The sequence below is a fragment of the Bufo bufo genome, chromosome 4, assembly GCF_905171765.1.
Source record: "Bufo bufo chromosome 4, aBufBuf1.1, whole genome shotgun sequence".
In the NCBI taxonomy this organism is placed as follows: Eukaryota; Metazoa; Chordata; class Amphibia; order Anura; family Bufonidae; genus Bufo; species Bufo bufo.
The window spans coordinates 581,758,724-581,781,449 of record NC_053392.1 but is presented as its reverse complement, the minus strand read 5'-3'; the positions used below and the strand labels follow the sequence as shown (position 1 = coordinate 581,781,449).

The 22,726-nt window shown below is 40.7% G+C and overlaps 1 protein-coding gene across 2 annotated transcripts in view; it reads left to right on the top strand.

The window, feature by feature from the left end:
- The window catches only part of LOC120999480 (ring-infected erythrocyte surface antigen-like), a 65,642-nt gene extending 44,608 nt beyond the window's left edge, over positions 1-21,034 (top strand). For both annotated transcript variants that reach the window (XM_040430392.1, XM_040430393.1), the window contains exons 4-11: positions 18,716-18,778; positions 19,125-19,175; positions 19,371-19,430; positions 19,719-19,757; positions 20,108-20,156; positions 20,304-20,356; positions 20,512-20,623; positions 20,942-21,034. In XM_040430392.1, the coding sequence (XP_040286326.1) occupies positions 18,716-18,778; positions 19,125-19,175; positions 19,371-19,430; positions 19,719-19,757; positions 20,108-20,153 (259 nt within the window). In that variant the 3' untranslated portion in view covers positions 20,154-20,156; positions 20,304-20,356; positions 20,512-20,623; positions 20,942-21,034. The remainder of the gene's footprint in view (positions 1-18,715; positions 18,779-19,124; positions 19,176-19,370; positions 19,431-19,718; positions 19,758-20,107; positions 20,157-20,303; positions 20,357-20,511; positions 20,624-20,941) is intronic.
- Positions 21,035-22,726: the final 1,692 nt, after the last annotated feature.

The following is a 22,726-nucleotide window of genomic DNA, read 5'->3' as shown; positions in this document are numbered from 1 at the left end:
GTTTTTTTTTTCTAATTGTGTTTTCATCGCTGCAACTCCCTGTTCATGGTTAATTACTGTGTATAGAGAGTTCACGTCTAACGTACCCATAATCCATTCTGGGTTACATTCCAGTTTCTCTAGAATTTCAATAATTTGGGTGGTATCTTTTATTTATGAGATGATTTTTTTCACTGGTGGCTGTAACATTCTATCTATATACTGTGACAAATTTGAAGTTAGTGACCCGATGCCTGAAATTATAGGGCGACCCGGAGGGTTTTGGGGATCTTTATGCACTATGGGGAGGCAATAAAAAACTGGAAATCTACGTTGAGTTTTGGAAATGGAAGTCATATTCCCGTTTTAGAAGGATGTTTTTCTCTAATCCATTTTTGCAGTATTGTAGGAGTTCCTGATAAAATTGTTCATCTGGATCTCCTTTCAATTTCACATATGTTGTACTGTCCGCCAGTTGTCTCAAACACTCATTATTATATTGTTTTGCATTCATTACTACTATTGCCCCCCCCCCCTTTATCCGCTGGGCGTATTACCAAGTTCTCCTGTTCTTGGAGTTGTTTGATAGCATATTTCTCCTGTCTTGTTATATTGTTTTTCGACCTAACCCTTCGTTCAGTTTTCGTATATCTGAGCTTGCACACTGTCGGAAGGCTGCGATTTCATGGCTTATTTCCTGTCTAGGGAAGTTTTTTGAGGTTTCTTTTAATTCTGTATGCACATATTTGTGATTTTTTTTCTTCATATTGTGAGATCGGGTTTTTCAAAAAATATTTCTTTAAACACAATTTTCTAATGAATTTTTCCACTCCATTGTATGCTTCAAATTTACTCACTTTTGGTGTCGGTGCAAATTTTAATCCTTTATTTAATACCCTAATTTGTGCATCTGATAATTTTATATCACTGAAATTAATAATGGCATCTTTCTCCTTTATAATCTGTGATCATTTTTTGCCTATATTTTGATGTGACATTGTTAGAATAACAGCACACAAGATATCGCCAGATTATCGCATTGCCAGATCATCGCACCATATGTAGTGAAGTTTATGATTTTATACCTAATGGTTTGAATAAACGTGTTTTTATCCATACAAAACGTTTTTTTTTAATGACCCCATAATTAGAGTGCCTGCCCGTCACTACTACCATTATTTACAAATTCAATTGACAAGGGTGAGTCAACCTGGGCAAGAGGACCTGTTTCCAAAAATACCAGTGGTAAGCTGCCTTACACATACATTATTCTAAGATTTTTTCACCCACATAAGGCAGAGCTCCCACAGGTACTATGGATATATGGGATCATGTGGAAACTAAAAGACTCAAAGTAGAAGAGTTCACATTTAACCAATGGGGATGCAATCAGAGGTTTTTAGGGAGGTAGAAAATCTTCTACAGAAACAGCTACGCCAGAGATGGGAAATCAAAACACTCAATCAATACATACAAATAGGTAAAGTCCCCAAAGGGTTACTTTTAGCTAAAACTCGAGCTCAAGATCTTTGCTGTACCGAGTTTAATGAAGAATGGGATACCCTGTTACTAACACAATCAATATCTTTAACAAAACTGATAGTGAGAAGAAGAACCCAAATATTAGAACAGACAACTGAAAAAATAAATCAAATAAAGGTAAAAATAGACAAATTTCAAAAAAATTAAGAGATTATCAAATGGCAAGAGAGACTATGCAAAAGTTTAGATAAAACAGAACAGGAAATTCTAAACAAAAAAAATGAAAAAATATAAAAATAATAGGAGAGCAGATCTCCGTAGGGAAGAGCAAGGAAAATCGGAGGTTAAAGAAAATACACAGAAAAGAGAAGAAAAAATCCTAGAAAGTACTCAACAGAATAGGTATAATATACCAGTCACAAATAAATATGAAGCACTTTCCAACCAACATTGGAACAAGGACACGACAGAAATCACAAGACTCACAGAAACGTCAACACTCACCCCCATTCAGGACACACCATTTACCTTCACCACTGAGACACCAATATAATCTTCGACACAGACACCAGCACTTCAGGAATCACCAACCAAACAGAACACAATACCCACAAGATACACAATGGATGATACCCATACGAGAACAGGATTTAGAGAGACAATATCACAGAGAGAAAAGACAAGAGAAAGGCAGAAGAAGACACGGAGAGGAGAGGACGGAGGAAAAAATTATCACAGAGTATAAAGAAGAAAGATACCATTATTAATTTCAGTGATATAAAATTATCAGATGCACAAATTAGGGTATTAAATAAAGGATTAAAATTTGAACCCAAACCCAAAGGTGAGTAAATTTGAAGCATACATTGGAGTGGAAAAATTAATTAGAAAATTGTGTTTAAAGAAATATTTTTTGAAAAACCCAATCTCACAATATGAAGAAAAAAAAATCACAAATATGTGCATACAGAATTAAAAGAAGATGGGCACTCTAATATCCAGAACCACCGAGTAGTTTGTTCATAATATTTAATCAGAATAAAACAAATAATAACAATATCATAAAATACAATCAATAAATCCAGTATCTAAAATAGGCTGACAAACAAAATATGAACAATCTTATAATTAATTCTAATAGCCGCTATAGATGGGGTAGATAAAACTGGTGATATGCTGCCACCAGAACAATCTCTGGTTACAATGGTTGAATAAGTCGGGCGGGTATTCAATAGGCACCTGCAGATAATCCCCAAGTGATGTGTTACACAAAGAAAAATATATAAACGTGAAGTGCAATATAATGCAATAATCCAAGTGCAATATAATACAAATAAAACCAAGAAAAGGGTGTAAAATAGAAATAAATAGATTATAGGATGCTGGTGATCACTATTTTCGTGAAAAAAGAGACAAAAAAGTCAATTTAAATTGTGCAATGTTGCTGTATATGAATAGGTGATAGTCAATCACTATTTAAATTGCATATGCTGCCCGTGTTCAACAAGATTTTGTAGTGGCAATTCCACAACTGTAGCTAATACCTCCGGGTATAGCTATTTTGTTCCAATGGTCTGGTCAGTGTTAAATGCTCTCCATGATCAACCAGAGAAAATGCAGAGAAAGTGCAATGTCAATTATTTAACAATCGCTGTGCCTTGTAGTAGTACTCACGCTTGATGATATAGTCCGATCTGTAGCGTGGCTGTAAGAAGGCTTACCTCACATATGATATAAGGAGGTACCTTGCTAGTATGTCTTGACTCTATGGTCCGCTTTCGCTGTTAACCGCAGTTGTCCAGAGCCGACCGTGGTTCCCAGGTTTCACTCTGGTTGAATCAAGGGCAGAATCTGGATGCGTCTGCACTGGGCGTTTCTCACTGCTCCATGTGGTTGGTTTAATTATTCCAGCTGATTTCTGCTATCCATGTGTTACCAGACTATGGCCAGTAGATCTGGTATTGATTTGGTGGAAGCGCTTTTTCTAGATATCAATCATCATATTGAAAATCTAGTTCTGCCGGTTTTCTGCCAGGATTAGTTTCTTATCCGTCCACGCCAGACGCGTTTCGAAGGTTGGACTACCTTCTTCCTCAGAAAAAGCCACTGAGGAAGAAGGTAGTCCAACCTTCGAAACGCGTCTGGCGTGGACGGATAAGAAACTAATCCTGGCAGAAAACCGGCAGAACTAGATTTTCAATATGATGATTGATATCTAGAAAAAGCGCTTCCACCAAATCAATACCAGATCTACTGGCCATAGTCTGGTAACACATGGATAGCAGAAATCAGCTGGAATAATTAAACCAACCACATGGAGCAGTGAGAAACGCCCAGTGCAGACGCATCCAGATTCTGCCCTTGATTCAACCAGAGTGAAACCTGGGAACCACGGTCGGCTCTGGACAACTGCGGTTAACAGCGAAAGCGGACCATAGAGTCAAGACATACTAGCAAGGTACCTCCTTATATCATATGTGAGGTAAGCCTTCTTACAGCCACGCTACAGATCGGACTATATCATCAAGCGTGAGTACTACTACAAGGCACAGCGATTGTTAAATAATTGACATTGCACTTTCTCTGCATTTTCTCTGGTTGATCATGGAGAGCATTTAACACTGACCAGACCATTGGAACAAAATAGCTATACCCGGAGGTATTAGCTACAGTTGTGGAATTGCCACTACAAAATCTTGTTGAACACGGGCAGCATATGCAATTTAAATAGTGATTGACTATCACCTATTCATATACAGCAACATTGCACAATTTAAATTGACTTTTTTGTCTCTTTTTTCACGAAAATAGTGATCACCAGCATCCTATAATCTATTTATTTCTATTTTACCCCCTTTTCTTGGTTTTATTTGTATTATATTGCACTTGGATTATTGCATTATATTGCACTTCACGTTTATATATTTTTCTTTGTGTAACACATCACTTGGGGATTATCTGCAGGTGCCTATTGAATACCCGCCCGACTTATTCAACCATTGTAACCGGAGATTGTTCTGGTGGCAGCATATCACCAGTTTTATCTACCCCATCTATAGCGGCTATTAGAATTAATTATAAGATTGTTCATATTTTGTTTGTAGGCCTATTTTAGATACTGGATTTATTGATTGTATTTTATGATATTGTTATTATTTGTTTTATTCTGATTAAATATTATGAACAAACTACTCGGTGGTTCTGGATATTAGAGTGCCCATCTTTACTATTGTTATAATATTTTGGTGCCTTGAGTGCGACATCAGATAGGTGCACCTTACCATCTCAAACCAGGAGGCAGAGCCGTCCTTTATCTTGATTTTACAGAATTAAAAGAAACCTCAAAAAACTTCCCTAGACAGGAAATAAGCCATGAAATCGCAGCCTTCCGACAGTGTGTAAGCTCAGATATATGAAACCTGAACGAAGGGCTAGGTCCAAAAAACAATATAACAAGACAGGAGAAATATGCTATCAAACAACTCCAAGAACAGGAGAACTTGGTAATACGCCCAGCGGATAAAGGGGGGAGGGGGGGGGGGGCAATAGTAGTAATAAATGCAGAACAATATAATAATGAGTGTTTGAGACAACTGGCGGACATTACAACATATGTGCAATTGAAAGGAGATCCAGATGAACAATTTTATCAGGAACTCCTACAATACTGCAAAAATGGATTAGAGAAAAACATCCTACTAAAACGGGAATATGACTTCATTTCCAAAACTCAACGTAGACTACCAGTTTTTTATTGCCTCCCCAAAGTGCATAAAGATCCCCAAAACCCTCAGGGTCGCCCTATAATTTCAGGCATCGGGTCACTAACTTCGAATTTGTCACAGTATATGAAATATATGAAAAAAATCACCTCATATATAAAAGATACCACCCAAATTATTGAAATTCTAGAGAAACTGGAATGTAACCCAGAATGGATTATGGGTACGTTAGACGTGAACAGGGGCGTAACTAGAAGTGACTGGGCACCACAGCAAATATTTGTACGGGCCCCCCCAGCGCGCTTCGCACCGCCCTCCTCCTGTGTAAATCCCACTCCTTTGGCACAGTGTAGCGGTATACTGTATATTGTGGGGCACAGTGTAGCGGTATACTGTACATTGTGTGGCACAGTGTAGGCTATATGTCTATAACATAAACATATTTCATATGAAAACTTACAGTTACTTGACTTGGCCCTTGGGGATCTCGGACGCCACTTCCACACTTTGGTCGGGGGCTCGGCGGAGCTGATGTTGTGCTTTATCCTAATAAGAAAGATTTCATAATAAGGATTTGGAGAAGGGGCAGAGAGATAGCAGAGCAGGGAGAGGCTGGTCCTGCTACTAGGGGCTCATACCATGGGGGAGTAATAAAGCCCACCATAATGCCCCCCCCCCAGTAGAAATAATTCTCCTTATAATGTGACAGTGCAAAAATACCCCCTTGTAATGTCCCCAGTTGAGCTAATGTCCCCATAGTGCCCCCATAATGTCCCAGTATAAAATACCCCTATATAGTGCCCCCAGTAAATTCCCCCATAGTGCTCCTCTCCACCCTTCCTGCTAGTGCCCCCCATAATGTACCAGTATAAAATGCCCCATATATAGTGCCCCAGTAGATGCCCCTCAGTGTCCGGCCTCTGATAGGCTGCCGGCCTAGTGTCCCCCATAATACCCCCCAATAATGTGCCAGTAAGTGTCCCCATAGATGCCCCCCCATCATGTGCCAGTATCAAGTGCCTCTCTCCTCCCCCCACATGTCCCAGTATCATAGTGCCATCTCCCCCCCAAAAAAAGTGGCAGTATCAAGTGCCTCCCCCCCCATGTGCCAGTATCATAGTGCCAAACCCACCCATGTGCAAGTATCAAGTGTCAAACCCCCCCCCCACGTGCCAGTATCAAGTGCCTCTCTCTTCCCCCCCATGTCCCAGTATCATAGTGCCATCTCCCCCCCAAAAAAGTGCCAGTATCAAGTGCCTCTCTCCCCCCATGTGCCAGTATTATAGTGCCAAACCCACCCATGTGCCAGTATCAAGTGCCAAACCCCCCCTCCCACGTGCCAGTATCAAGTGCCTCTCTCCTCCCCCCATGTAAAAGTGCCAGTATCAAGTGCCTCTCCCCCCCCCCATTTGCCAGTATCAGGTGCCAGCCAACCCCTCTCCCCCCCATGTGCCAGTATCAGGCGCCAACCCCCCCCATTTGCCAGTATCAGGTGCCAACCCCCCTGTGCCAGTATCAAGTGCCTCCTGCTCCCCCCATGGCAGTAACAGTCGGGTATTAAAAAAATAATAATAAACACTTATACTTACCTCCATGTCAGCGATGCGATGCAGCCTCTTCCTGTGTCCCGCCCTGTATGTCCATATATGGAGTCAGTGCTTGTATTTCAGAAAAGTTTCTGCTGGGATTCGAACCCACGACCTTCTGTATCAGAGGCAAAGCACCTAACCACACAGCCATAAGAGCTGCCTTGCTGCTGACTGAAAAAATATGAGACTTCTACTGTTATAGCTGGCTAAGTCTACATCTATACACAACACACCCAGGACTGCTATATCTCTATATGACAGCTGTCCCAGCACACTCAGCTCTGCTATATCTCTATATATGATAGCTGCCCCAGCACACCCAACTCTGCTACATCTAATACACATGACAGCTGCACCAGCACACTCAGCTCTACTATATCTCTATATATGACAGCTGCCCCAGCACACCCAGCTCTGCTACATCTATATATCTCTAAGTATTGCTATACAGTAAATAGATATATAGAGATATAGCAAAGCTGAGTGTGCTGGGGCAGCTGTCATGTGTATAGATGTAGCAGTGCTATGTGTGCTTGGGCAGCTGTCATGTGTATAGATGTAGCAGAGCTGGGTGTGCTGGGGCAGCTATCTTATATAGAGATATAGCAGAGCTGAATGTGCTGGGACAGCTGTCATATAGAGATATAGCAGTGCTGGGTGTGTTGGGGCAGCTATCATGTGTATAGATGTACACTTAGCCAGCTATAACAGTAGAAGTCTCATATTTTTTCAATCAGTAGCAATGCAGCCCTTATGGTTGTGTGGGTAAATGCTTTGCCTCTGATACATGGTACATGGAGGTTGTGGGTTCGAATCCCAGACACGTCAGGAGACAGTAATATTAGATCACATTAGCGAGGGGGCCTGGTCCGCTGCTGCTGTGAAAGGGCCCTGAACATTAAGACAAGAATCGATCATATTTAACTAACTTGAAAACTGTCACACACGCTGCCGGTAGTTACGCCACTGGACGTGAACTCTCTATACACAGTAATTAACCATGAACAGGGAGTTGCAGCGATGAAAACACAATTGGAAAAAAAACAGTACATTATGTGCAGAACAGATAGATTATTTGGAAGAAGGAGTAAAATTTATATTGTCACATAACCATTTTTTCTTTGGATCTGAATATTTTCGCCAAATAAGGGGGACCGCCATGGGCATCAAGTTTGCCCCCGGTTATGCTAATTTATTTATGGCTAATTGGGACGATATCTACATAGGCCCAAGACTGGGAGAGGACCTGGTGCTCTGGCGGAGATTTATAGATGATATTATCTTTATTTGGAAAAGTGGAAAAAAGGAACTTATGACCTTTTTAGAGACCATTAATAATAACCCACTGAACTAAAAATTTACTACTAATATAAACGATGTAGAGACCGAATTTCTGGATTTATTGATTAAGAAAGAAGAAGGTAGATATATATGTAGCACTTTTCAAAAGCCAACATCAAGAAATAGTTACATATTATTTACCAGTTGCCATCTTCCAAGATGGCTGCTGAACATCCCGACGGGACAATTTGGCAGGCTAAAGCGGAACTGTACTAAGTAGGAACAGTTTTAAGTGGAAGCCGAAGACATGAAAGTATGTTTTTTAAACAAAAACTATCCCCCACATATAATAGAGGAACCTCTATCCAAAATAAGAGAGAAAGATAGAATCACTTTCTTCAAATCTAAAAATAGAAATGGAAATGAAAATATTAATATGAATGAAAGTAATAGAAATTGGGTCACAAATTTGAAAGAAGAAACTCCACGGATCCTCTTACCCTTCAATTCTGAATATAAGAAAGTGGAGCGAATTATCAAGCGATATTGGCACCATATCCTAGATGACAAATCTATAGGTTCGCTGATTTCCAGAAACCTTCAGTTTGTATATATAAAAGCCCAAAATTTAGGATGCAAGGTAGCACCGACGACTAATCTAATAAGAAAGAAAGGGATTTCACAACATTGGAATCATTTAAAAGGATTTTATAGGTGTGGGAAATGCTCTAATTGTAAACATACCACCTTCCAAAGAAAGACCGCCGAAGTGCAATCCACTCAGAATAATTTTAAGATGGAAATAAAAGATCTTCTGACGTGCAATTCCAGTAATGTACTGTATATAATTCAATGCTCTTGTGGCAAACAGTATATAGGACGCACCAAGAGATTACTAAAAACAAGAATAGCGGAACACGTTTCAAACATAAAGAAAGGTTACGAAAAACATACCCTATCCAGACATTTTAAACACCACCATAATCAGAACCCCTCAAGTTTAACATTCATAGCATTTGAAAAGGTGACAAAACATTGGAGGGGAGGTGATCATATATCCACGATGTCCCGGCAAGAATCAAGGAGGATATTTGAGTTTGATACCATCCAACCAAGTGGTTTGAATGCAGAACTCAAAATCTTCGGTTTTCTATAAATAGGACGCCCCTGGCTGACGGACGACGGGGGTCTCTGTTTGTTATCAGCACCCCCGTCTTCCCTTGACAAGGGGCCTCCTATACAACCACACACTTTCTCAGAGGATTTGTTTATGTTTTTGAAAAAACTTTTGAAAAGACTTTCAAAAAACCTTTTGATAAAATATTCAAGAAGCTTTTTGAAGGATTTTCATATATATACATTTTTATACATTTGTATACACATATTTTTATTATATATTTTTTTATTATATATATTTTTTTATTATATTTAAATTATTTTTATATATCATTGTTATAAACATAAATAAAATGAATGATAATAAAATTTTAATATAATTGAATGAAATGTACTGGAGATATGCAGTAGGAATGAATAGCCGTTTCAACTTGGAGTAGTATAATGAAAAAAACCAAAAACCTCAATGGGATGATCCAGGATTCCATTCCTATTTTTACGGACGATTTTGACATGATAAATAACTGTTGTGCGATTGGTATACTTGACCACTCAGGAAGGAGCAAGTTCATGCTCCGAAACATGTCTGGTGAACAAGTATACCATTATTCAGAATAATATCGGTGGAGCGCTCCAAGAAGAATTTAAACATATTCACAGCTACCTGACCCCATTCCCAGCTCGCTACATGTGGAAGACCGGCAGCACATTGAGGAGGCGAACCCACTACTAATCCACGGACGAGCGGAAGAATCCGGAGTAACACAGAGACGCCGCCATAACACGTGGGACGCCAAGTTTGGATGACAGCTGCGATCGGAGGTTCTAAAATCAACGGGATACGGGTCAGTCTGTTCTCTAAAACTGTGTGGGACGCCACGTACGGAGATAGACAAACCGTGAGTAAGTCATTTTACACATTATAAGTGAAATAAGAAAGGAACTTTCTCGCAAAGCAAATAAGGTTTATACATCAGCAATAGTGAAATTACGGAGGAACCGTAATTATTGAGGAACTGCCGTGGTTTTATCTTTAAATATCGCTGCACATAGAAGATTAAGGAAAAATCCTATTGCGGCTATATCAGCGTTGCACCATATTGCACTTTATTATTATTACTGCTGCTACTGTTACTAGCAGTGCCGACATTGTTGAAACAGTGTCACTGGAACATTGCTACAACTAGCATAGACATTGTTATATTGTCATCATCTTGATGAGATATTGCTAGAATACCGGCACATCGCCAGAACACCGGCACGCTAGAACATAGCTGCAATTGCTATCTCGTTATTTCATGCTGCTATCATTTCTATTTTTATTGTTCCCATATATCTTTCTATATATTTAATGCTGCTATTTTTGCATATATTTTGATGTGACATTGTTAGAATAACGGCACACAAGATATCGCCAGATTATCGCATTGCCAGATCATCGCACCATATGTAGTGAAGTTTATGATTTTATACCTTAATGGTTTGAATAAACGTGTTTTTATCCATACAAAACGGTTTTTTCATGACCCCATAATAGACAGTCTGGTTAGACTAAAAGTCAGAGATATCAGAATTCTTCTAATGCCACAGCGCAAAAGGCACTTTGCGCAGGAGACACAGAGAGCAGCCGCATAGAAGAATAAGGGACGCAGGCTCATTAAATTTCCGGCTTGTGAGGGTGCCGGATTCAGGTATCCGGCGCATGCGCAGATGGTCCGATGGAGGTCTCTATCGGGCATGTGCGGGATCTGACAGGATCGGGCAATGTAAGAGCTGCCCAGCGCAGTGAATAATAATGAGCTGGACGGCGGTAGGAATCGACAGTTGGGGCGCGGCTGGGCACGAAGGTATGAGAAAAAACGCCCCATGGGCACAAAGGAATGTGATTGACAGATGAATATAAAGTTGTTTTTACATGGTTTAAAATGCGGACAGGGGGTACTCTTATGTGATTGTAATACACTTTAATAGACCTATGGCTGCATAGGAATATCGAAATATGTTTATAGGGCCTGTCAGTGTCCCTTCAAGTTTTGAAACTCACAAAAAAGGACAACATGTCTGACTCACGTAGCACGCTGTGGCAAACGTTTTCATACTAGGCCACGCTTCTAACTCCGCCAAAAACATAACTATACATACCCAATCCCACTCAGTCTTCTTAATGCACCCACATAGTAATTGTTCTTTCTTTATGCCACCACACAGTAGCAATTCCCACATTCTGCCTTTCACAGTAGTTATACCCACATATGCCCCCTTCACAGTAGTTGTTAGCCATGTCCCGGGGTGGGCTTCCCAGGATACAGTGAAGTCACGAATGAGGAAAGCAACCCCAACACCAGCTTTTGCCAAAACATAATTTTACCTAAATGTAGCAATAAACACAACCAAAAAATGCTGGGAACATACAATCAATTTACATACACCCAACCCGAAGGCTGAGACCCTTGTGCTGCACAGCACGGCGCCCTCCTATGGACGCGGGAGGAAAATGCTCTGCATCCGCTGGTGACTCTGAACAGAACAAATGCCTCTCCAACAAGTATGCGGTACCGCAGTGTATGTAGCTTTGCTCCTCAGCTCTCATCAGCGTTCTGGAAGCAATCCTAGTTCCTCTGGACAGGATCAGGGTCTTAAACACGATCAGCTTCACTTAGCTGCAGCTCTGGTATCTGAGGGATGCTCTCACACCTGGATGCCGTCGGATTCTCTGCTCACACAGTTCCTCATTCTCAGTCTCAGCTTCCTCTAAAATGGATGCTTCATTTTCTTCCCTAGGCTCTGAAACTTCACCTCTCATGAATATGAAAATATATGCAGTCTGTTAGCTGTGTTTTGGAAACAGCGACATCTTGTGGCCAAACAGCAGAATGTCAGTCCAGATCATTTAATTTAATCTATACAGTTCTTTTTGTTGGACCGCGCTGCCTCAGGAGTAGCAGAAATTCCACATTCGAAACCAGTCAAATAATCGCGGACATGGGATAGCAAACAGGCCAGTCGAAGCCTTTCCTCCTCTCCCTTCCAGGCTTCTATGGAACACCAAGAATGCAGCCAATAGTGAAGTACCGTCACATGAATTGGAGTAAAACAGGGTTTATTATACTCACAATATACAGGTAAAAACGAGCAATGTACAAAGGATCAATCACCCAACCCGGGTTTCGCTCAGTCAAGCTTCGTCAGGGGTATAACTAATGTGTTGAGGCACAAAGGAGACTGGGCAGATTGGGTGTGTATAGCTAGGCAATGGGCAGAGTAAAGGAAAATGGCTCACTTGGGAAATCTTGGATATGCGATAAATGAAAAAAATATTAAATAAAAATATAAACTGAGGATTCTCACTTTTCTGGTGCCAACAGAAAAAGAAAGGGTTCAATATAACTAAATAAAAATAGTGAGTTCCTCTAGGGATATATAATGTATATTTATTAATCAGGAATATTATACAATAAAATACTAAATATAAAATATATGCACAAATATATAATTAGTCCACAACCATATAGGCTGTGGGCCCAGCAAATATTGTAACATAAATAGGTCCAAATATGAGAAATAATATGATCAATAATAAACAAGAGTTCAATGTAAAAATATAAAGATTATGATAGTTCTTTAGGTATAATGTCCAATGATAATATAAATGCATGGATCGCAGTTATTCCAATCAGTGAGTCAATAACAGTTAAGTATGTTACCAGGTGGAATTGATAAGATACACTTTGTGTCAGTCAGTTTGTAACAATGTATTCGGTTGATTGCCCCTGTCCTGATTGCGGCTCTGGTATCTCCCTGAGTATACTGATCCTTGCTGATGTATGGCAGTATGATGGATAGTGTTGCTCTTTTACTCTAACTTAATAGATGTCTTCAAACGTGCGATCTCCTGCATATAAGTAGAGTAAGACCCCCTTCACACGGGCGTCGCGGGTGAGGGCTGTATGCGTTCAGGGTGCATTGCGGAAAACCCGCGCGAGTAGGCACGCAATTGCAGTCAGTTTTGTCTGCGATTGCGTTCCGATGTTCAGTTTTTTCCGCGCGAGTGCAATACGTTTTGCACGCGCATGAGATAAAACTGAAAGTAGTACCCAGACCCGAACCCGGACTTCTTCACTGAAGTTTGGGTTTGGTGTTTTGTAGATTTTATTATTTTCCATTATAACATGGTAATAATGGAAAATAATAGCATTCTTTAATACAGAATGCAAAGTATAATGTCCATTGAGGGTTAAAACATAATAAAAACATAACTCACCTCATCCACTCAATTGACATTAATGACGTCATTAAAGGTCCTTTTGCAGGTCCTGAAAGAAGAAGAAAGAAGACGATGCCGGCTGCGCGATCAAGTGGATGAGGTGAGTTAATTTATTTTATTTTTTAACCCCTCAAGGCACATTTTACTAAGCATTCTGTATTAAGAAAGCTATTATTTTCCCTTATAACCATGTTATAAGGGAAAATAATACAGTGAATAGACTTTAATGGGGTCCGGGGTTGCTCATCCCTATCATTTCCTAGCAGCCATGCGTGAAAATCGCACCGCATCTGCACTTGCTTGCGGATGCTTGCGATTTTCACGCAGCCCTATTCATTTCTATGGGGCCTGCGTTAAGTGAAAAACGCAGAATATAGAACATGCTGCGATTTTAACGCAACGCACAAGTGATGCATGAAAATCACCGCTCATCTGCACATTGAAGTAAATGGGTCCGGATTCAGTGCGGGTGCAATGCGTTCACCTCAGGCATTGCACCCCTGCGGAATTCTCGCCCGTGTGAAAGGTGCCTAAGACTTACCGCTCCGTGCACAGCATACACACCCCATTTGTCGGCACTTGCCTTCTGATGGAAGCGGTAGTGTCCAGATAGCAGTGTTCCTGTTAAAGTGTGGATTTTCAGACTGTACTGCGAGCATGGGCTCTGCTGAGCTCTGTGGTTCCACATCTTGTTGCTGCTATACATGGCCGATATTTATTTTACTGGCTGCTATGGCAAAAGATGATTAAAGTCTTGTTGGAAGCAGATCTTCAATCACCTGCAGGGTTTGGCAGATAAATAATCAAGGAAACATAGATCCAAAAATGCACACATGGCAGTGGCGCACACATGGCAGTGGCGCACACATGGCAGTGGCGCACACATGGCAGTGGCGCACACATGGCAGTGGCGCACACATAGCTCACATAAAGGACACATGGCGAAAACACGGCTCACACAGGGGACACATGCACATTCACACTCACTTGTGCAGTGGATATATCCTGCTTACATAAATGAGATGCATTAGAAAAACTAAATCATAGTGTAGACAATACACATACAGTCAGTAGATGTATTGATGGAATGGAGACAGTCCCTGATCAGGTTAAGTAATTTTTACCACAACTATCCACAGGGGCGCTCCCTCCTCCTGCCTCAGCTCCGTCATCAGCAGTAGAGGAGGCGGCTGTGGTTATCGGACTCTCATCTACTAAACATTGAAGGGTGACGTCCCATCTGTGGTCATGTGTACCGCTGCAGCCAAATACTGGCCTCAGCGCTGATATGTCATCAATCAGGGTTGGATAATCTTTTTAATTCCTTAGAGCCCCTTCCACTTCACATAATGAGAGATAGCAGGAAGCTGAGGAGCAGTATGGGGCAGAGAACCTGTGGCTCTGTGTCTATATACAGGATTGCCTGTGTTCACTTCATGAGGATCCACAATTGGAGCCAAGACCTCGATCACACCGCTGGAAGCTATGGCCATCAGGTCTCTCTGCCGGAGACAGGCCGCCCTGATGATCAATGCTACCAGCCACATAATAGAGGTCCTGGCTCCGACTCTGTATCCTGTATATACAGACTATCACCCAACTAACACCCCCATCATTTATACAATGACACTTTCTTCTGGATACAGATTTATATGGAAAATAATGTATTCATCCTGTAGTTTATCTGGTGAATATCAGAGGGATAAAGCGCCGGGTCCATATCGTGTACAGTAAGTAGTATTATATCCAGTATAATGTGCTGATCTGTATACCTGAATATCCATCCCTCCCTCCCTCCATACAATACATATACTATTATGTTCTGTCATATTAATATACTATTGTGCTTTACTGTATAGAAATAATGACATTGTGATCCCTTGTACAAGGTTTTAGTAATCTTGAATTTGATTGGCTGCCCAGTCTTGTCTGTTGCTTGTGATGTCACAGAATCCACGGCGGTCAGGCCCATTATGACCTCATGCACATTATATAAGGAGCTGCAGAGCTGACATTCCGTTGAGGGTTTGTAGTTGTTGTTGGAGGTAGGTACACTGTGTTTTAGGCCCAGTTGTGTTCATAATTTTTTGTTATTTTCCCCCATGTAACGTGCAGATGTCTGAGGTTCCCTGCCCTAACCTTCCTCAGATCTTTAATTAATCCATCCTATAAAATATGGAAATAGTTATGTATTCTATGTAAAATGTTTTATGTTTTTCTCTCTTCTAGAATTAGTGTTGGCGAGTTTATATTTTAGTGCGAGGTAAACATATCTTTATTATAAATGTTCTGTCTGTTGAACCTGTGACGCCCTAAAATACTCATTTATTCACCCCGTAAAAGTCAGTGGAAATTGTGTGAGGCTGCGAGATTGTGTTGTAATTTGGAAACCAATGAGTGGTCTTTGTGTGTGTGACCCCCATCTTAGGAAAAAGGGGCCGGTTGGGTATTGGTATCATTGTGTGGGTAATGTAGGTTTTGGGTACGTATACAAGTCTTTATAGGCTATAGATTAACTATTAGTATTGATCAGTAGATATTGGGTTTAAGGGTCGTGTAAACTAGACAGATCCATTAGTCCAGTGTAAATGAAGCCTGTATGGAAGATGAGTTACAGATTGTTGTTCAGTGATATATCTTGTTCTTGATTCTCATTGGTCCTCTTTATTCTCTAACAGAATAGAGAAGGAGGCGGAGGAGGTGGTAGAGAAGGAGGTGGTGAAGAAAAACATTGTGGAGGAGGTGATGAAGGAGAAGAACATCGTGGAGAAGAGCAGCATGGAGGAAGTGGTGAATGAGGTGGAGAAGAACATCATGGAGGAGATAGAGGTGGAGGAAGTAAAGAAGAACAATGTGGAGGATAACAACATGGAGGAGAAAGGGGAGAAGGAGGCAGAAGAGAACAACATAGAGGAGGTGGAGGAGAAGGAGGCAGAGAATAACATCAAGGAGGAGGTGGAGAAGAAGGATGAGGAAGAAGATCTGATGATGTAAGACATTGTGTAGAATATTGACTGCTTGCCCTAACAAGTACCTCATTTATCAGAAGCTGTCTAACAAAAAAATTGTTGTTGTCCATAGCAACCTAATAGAATTCTGCACTTGGAATGGTTGCTATTGGCAACTAGAACAGTTGATCTATGAGACTGTTGTTATAATTGAGAACCTATAGTTACCATATAATCTCCCAGGAGACAAAGCTCCTCAACATCTAAGAATCATATATATGTATTTTATAATCTGATAATAAACTCCCTTTAATACTGGAATTTAATGATTTAAAAATATAGTGTGAAATCCTCTAAAGGATAAACAATAAAAATTCAGAAATATATATATCTGATAATATAATTAATGACATATGACACAGGGGCCCAATAGTCTAGGTCATCATATATGTCATACACGGCCCCATACTGTATATGACAAGCAGTGATCTGATTGGACATTTCTTTGTGTTTTCTCCCACAGATGGAAGAGGATGGTGGCGGAGGCTAAGCATGTATTAAGGTATATGTCTTATTCAGAAGTCGCCTTATTCCTCTAGTGTCAGGATATGAGTCGTTCTTGTAGATTGATATAGGAGTAGACTCCGGTGTGGGTGGCATCATGTCTAAATAACAGACACCAATGAGGATAATCTATAATAATATAATAGAAAGTGGAAAAGAATAAATTATATTTTGTCAATGACAATGAACAGGAGCTGTATTTTATATTATAGACCTGGAAGATTCGGAGAAGTGTCAGAATGGCCGGGACTGTATACAATCTTGTAAGTATAGAGGATAATCATGGCTGATGTGACAGTGCTAGACTCAACCATTATTTAGCTTTTTGTAATTGACTTATCTGGTAGTACATAGAATTTGTCTCCTGTCATCTCTATTGTGTTGTGTCTTTATGAACATCTCACCCTAGTCTTTTTATTATCCTCTCTCCATATTGGTTATCATTAGTGATGAGCGGCAGGGGCCGTAGTCACGATATTTCGCGATTTTTTTTGTAGAATATTCGTTATATTTGCGAATATTCTAAAAACAAATATATAGCACTATATTCGATATAGTGCTATATATTTGTGCTATATATTCGTTTTTTCAAATATTCGTCATTTTGTACAGCACCATGGGAACGCCTGATGGTTAGAATATACCATCGGATCTGAGTTTTCACGATCTGAGTGAGATCGTGAAAACTCAGATCCGATGGTATATTCTAACCCCCAGGCGTTCCCATGGTGACGGGGACGCTTGTCAGGGAGGAGTATGTCGAAGTGAAACAACTGTACAGGTAGAAAAAAATGACGAATATTCGAAAAAACTCATATATAGCACTATAGCGAATATATTCTTTTTTAGAATATTCATCTTTTTTTTAATCCTGTACAGTTGTTCCGGCATACTCCTCCCCGACAAGCGTCCCCGTCACCATGGGAACGACTGGTGGTTAGAATATACCATCGGATCTGAGTTTTCATCTGAGTGAGATCGTGAAAACTCAGATCCAATGGTATATTCTAACCCCCCAGGCGTTTCCATGTTGACAGGGGCGCTTGTCGGGGAGGAGTAATGGCAAGGCTGGGGGCGTAGTGTATGAGAGGAGAGAGAGGCATGCTTGGGCTCTGTAGGGGGGCGGACCTGGGCACTCGAGGGCGTTCCTGGCCACCTTTTGAATGAAAATAGCACCCCTCTGGGCACCTTACGGCCTCATTATATTCGCATACTCCTCCCCGACAAGCGTCCCCTTCACCATGGGAACGCTTGGGGGGGTTAGAATATACCATCGGATCTGAGTTTTCACAATCTCACTCAGATCGTGAAAACTCAGATCCAATGGTATATTGTAACCACCAGGCATTCCCATGGTGACGGGGACGCTTGTTGGGGAGGAGTATGCCAAAACAACTGTACCGGATAAAAAAAAGACGACTATTCTAAAAAACGAATATATAGTGCTATAGTGCTATATATTCGTTTTTTTGAATATTCGTCATTTTTTTCCCATCTAAAGTCATCATGATTCCTCCCTGCTTAAGTTGCTTGCGGGCCAATGACTCATTGGCCCACAAGCAAGAAGCAGGGGGGAATCATGTGTTCACTGTTCAGATGGGAAAAAATGGCGAATATTCTCTATAACGAATATATAGCACTATATTCGAAATATTCGCAAATTTTCGAAGTTGCGATATTCGCGAATAATATTCTCTATTCGAATATTCGCGCTCAACACTAGTTATCATTATAAAAAGATTTATTTATAAGATGTTTAATGTCCAATAGTGAGAAGGATGAGACCATGGAAGAGGAGACAAAGAAGGAGAACATCATTGAGAGGAAGGAAGCGTAAGTAAAACATCCATATACAATAAGAACATTATATAGAAACATTACATTATATGTGAACATTGCTGATGATTTTATAAAACATGGCCGCATGTATATCCAGCTAAGAACATAACTACCATGGACAGATGACAATTGTGTAGCATTTATTAGTATATGGACCCTTGTATTATCGGAGAGACATGTTCTATGTAGATTTCCAGTTGGTCAAAGTATGAATGACTCTAGATGAAGCTTTATTTTTGTACCCATCTACTAAGAAATATAAATTTTGCTATGGAAGCTGTTATATTTTCATATGTGAGTTTCCCACTGGTTCTAACTGGAGCTTTATATTCTGTTATAGGCCTATAACAGCTCAGGCTAAACTGGTATTGACAACTCAAGATCCCATCAAGTAAGTTTATAGAATGATCAGGATTTATATGACTGGTGCCCATAGACTCATCACAACCTTTGCCGCTTTGAGCGACGCCTCATTCCGTGTTTCCAGGACATTACATAGGACAAAATCTATGGATAAAACTGATAATGTGAACAGTTACTACTCATTTCATGCATCTGAGTCTATGTTTCTGGATCTTTTCCTTAGACCTACCAGACAATGGTGGATGCCAAAATACCTGCAGAGGAGGAGCAATGGCAAAAACATGTGAGTAATAAACACGAAAAAAAAAACCAATTCTAATTATACGACATGTAGGCCATGAGTCCAAGGTGATGTTTGGTCACTGTAAATTCTTGAGTTTCAGGATCTACGGTATGTTAGGCAAAATGGTGCACAAATTTTGCAAAGATTCCACACATTGCCATGGAGCCCTCACTTTACTACTTTTTGGATTTGTAAAGATGATTGCCCTTGTTCTCATGACTTAAGATCTGTATATTATTTCCTGGACTGAAGTAATATTTGTGCTAAATTCATATTTTTCTCCAACAGCAGAAGCAGAGACCGTGCAGAGGGGAGACGCGCATCCAGGTAGGTAGAAAATGTTTTTTCTTTATTCTTCGTTCCACCGAGGGCTCATAGACTCATGTAAGGAGGTGAACTACAAATGACACACTTACCTCTTTTTAAAGTTACACTCCTGTCTGTGGAAGAGGGCAAAGGAGTGACTGGAGACTGAGGAAGAGTGGAGACCATGCAACCACCATGTGAGGATGTGTGAGAGAGAGTGAGATGGGTCCTGGGACTGGAAGGTCTCCCCATCCCTTGGTTTCCACCTTATCCTGAATTCTCCAATTTTAACGTTAATCACTAATCACCACTGTCATCATCAGACTGGTCTCTTCTCATGTGAGTCTCACACTTGTTTTTTTTTTTTTTAGATTCTTTAGAACAATTTTTGGCTGCTTTGGGAAGACATCAGAATAAAACGTGAGTATATGAGACCCTCTCCAGACAGGGACACCCTACACTTTCAATAGTGCCATGGCCGCCTTTGGGCTTTGTGTAGATGTGTAGGTGCTGGGTGCAGGTTGTATATTTCCAGCAATTTCCTTATCTGCTTCCTTTGTTTTCCAGACTTTAACATCAAGTTCAAAACAACTGAAAAAATTATAACATCAAAATGAGATGTAAGTATTCATGAGCCCCTAATCCGCCCGCTAGGAGCATCCCCCAATCCCAGACTTGTATCTGTTAGATCCACCCTTGTGATAAACGTCATCCCGTGAAAGTACAGATTATGTGTAAGCAAAAATGTAATTCATCTGCTTCCATTTTCTTTTAGAGATCATAACATCAAGATTTAAAGAAGATCAATGATTGGACATGTCACAAACTATCAATAAAAAGTGATTAGAAGAAACCCACCCAGCAGAGGAGGAAAAGAGGGGAAACGGGTAAGAGAGGCCATAGGATAGAACAGGCATCCTCAAACTGCGGCCCTTCAGCTGTTGTAAAACTACAACTTCCACAATGCCCTGCTGTAGGCTGATACCTGTAGGCTGTTCGGGCATGCTGGGAGTTGTAGTTTTGCAACAGCTGGAGGGCCGCAGTTTGAGGATGCCTGGGATAGAAAGAGGGAATAGAAAGCAAAGCACGGCTGTCACAGGGTAATTCCAGTTTGCTTAAAGTATTGACTGGTGGTTCTAGTAAGGGGGACATGGGGGACCACCGGGTATAGAATGACATGTTATTATCAACATGATTTTTCACAGAACCAACACCAACAACATGCAAGATCTTTAAGAATGGAGCATCATAATGAACATTGACAAGAGAGACTCCGGACCTGCGACAGTATAGATAAGGAGGATCCTGAGCAATATGGACTGAACCAGAGCAGGCAACAAAGAAATAAGGGGGCAAGAAGTCCAACTCGTGATCCACCCTTCCTCCTAACACCCCATTAATTTGACAATCTTTATTTACACATATTAAAAATATACTGAGTGGGTTCGATTAATCACTTTTAAAAAAAATCTTAATTATGTGAATGGCCGAGTGCGTGTGGGTCACTTACCTGGAGAAGAGATGGCACCAGGATGCAATATAGGAAAAAGACAAGCTGGGAGAGACAGTATAATGCTCTGGGCAATGTTCTGCTGGAAACCTTGGATCCTGGCATTCATGTGCTATTTCACACCACCTACCTACAGTTGTGTTTAAAAAAGTGAATAAAGCTCAAAATCCTTCTAATAGCTTTTATTTCCATACACACAAATGCATTGGGAACACTACACATTCTATTCCAAATCAAAACATGAAGAAAAATACAAACCGGATTCCAAAAAAGTTGGGACACTAAACAAATTGTGAATAAAAACTGAATGCAATGATGTGGAGATGGCAAATGTCAATATTTTATTTGTAATAGAACGTAGATGACAGATCAAACGTTTAATCCGAGTAAATGTATCATTTTAAAGGAAAAATACGTTGATTCCAATTTTCACGGTGTCAACAAATCCCAAAAAAGTTGGGACAAGTAGCAATAAGAGGCTGGAAAAAGTAAATTTGAGCATAACGAAGAGCTGGAAGACCAATTAACACTAATTAGGTCAATTGGCAACATGATTGGGTATAAAAAGAGCTTCTCAGAGTAGCAGTGTCTCTCAGAAGCCAAGATGGGTAGAGCATCACCAATTCCCACAATGTTGCGCAGAAAGATAGTGGAGCAATATCAGAAAGGTGTTACCCAGCGAAAAATTGCAAAGACTTTGCATCTATCATCATCAACTGTGCATAACATCATCCGAAGATTCAGAGAATCTGGAACAATCTCTGTGCGTAAGGGTCAAGGCCGTAAAACCATACTGGATGCCCGTGATCTCCGGGCCCCTAAACGACACTGCACCACAAACAGGAATGCTACTGTAAAGGAAATCACAGAATGGGCTCAGGAATACTTCCAGAAACCATTGTCAGTGAACACAATCCACCGTGCCATCCGCCGTTGCCAGCTGAAACTCTACAGTGCAAAGAAGAAGCCATTTCTAAGCAAGATCCACAAGCTCAGGCGTTTTCACTGGGCCAGGGATCATTTAAAATGGAGTGTGGCAAAATGGAAGACTGTTCTGTGGTCAGACGAGTCACGATTCGAAGTTCTTTTTGGAAATCTGGGACACCATGTCATCCGGACCAAAGAGGACAAGGACAACACAAGTTGTTATCAACGCTCAGTTCAGAAGCCTGCATCTCTGATGGTATGGGGTTGCATGAGTGCGTGTGGCATGGGCAGCTTGCATGTCTGGAAAGGCACCATCAATGCAGAAAAATATATTCAGGTTCTAGAACAACATATGCTCCCATCCAGACGTCATCTCTTTCAGGGAAGACCCTGCATTTTTCAACAAGATAATGCCAGACCACATTCTGCATCAATCACAACATCATGGCTGCGTAGGAGAAGGATCCGGGTACTGAAATGGCCAGTCTGCAGTCCAGATCTTTCACCTATAGAGAACATTTGGCGCATCATAAAGAGGAAGGTGCAACAAAGA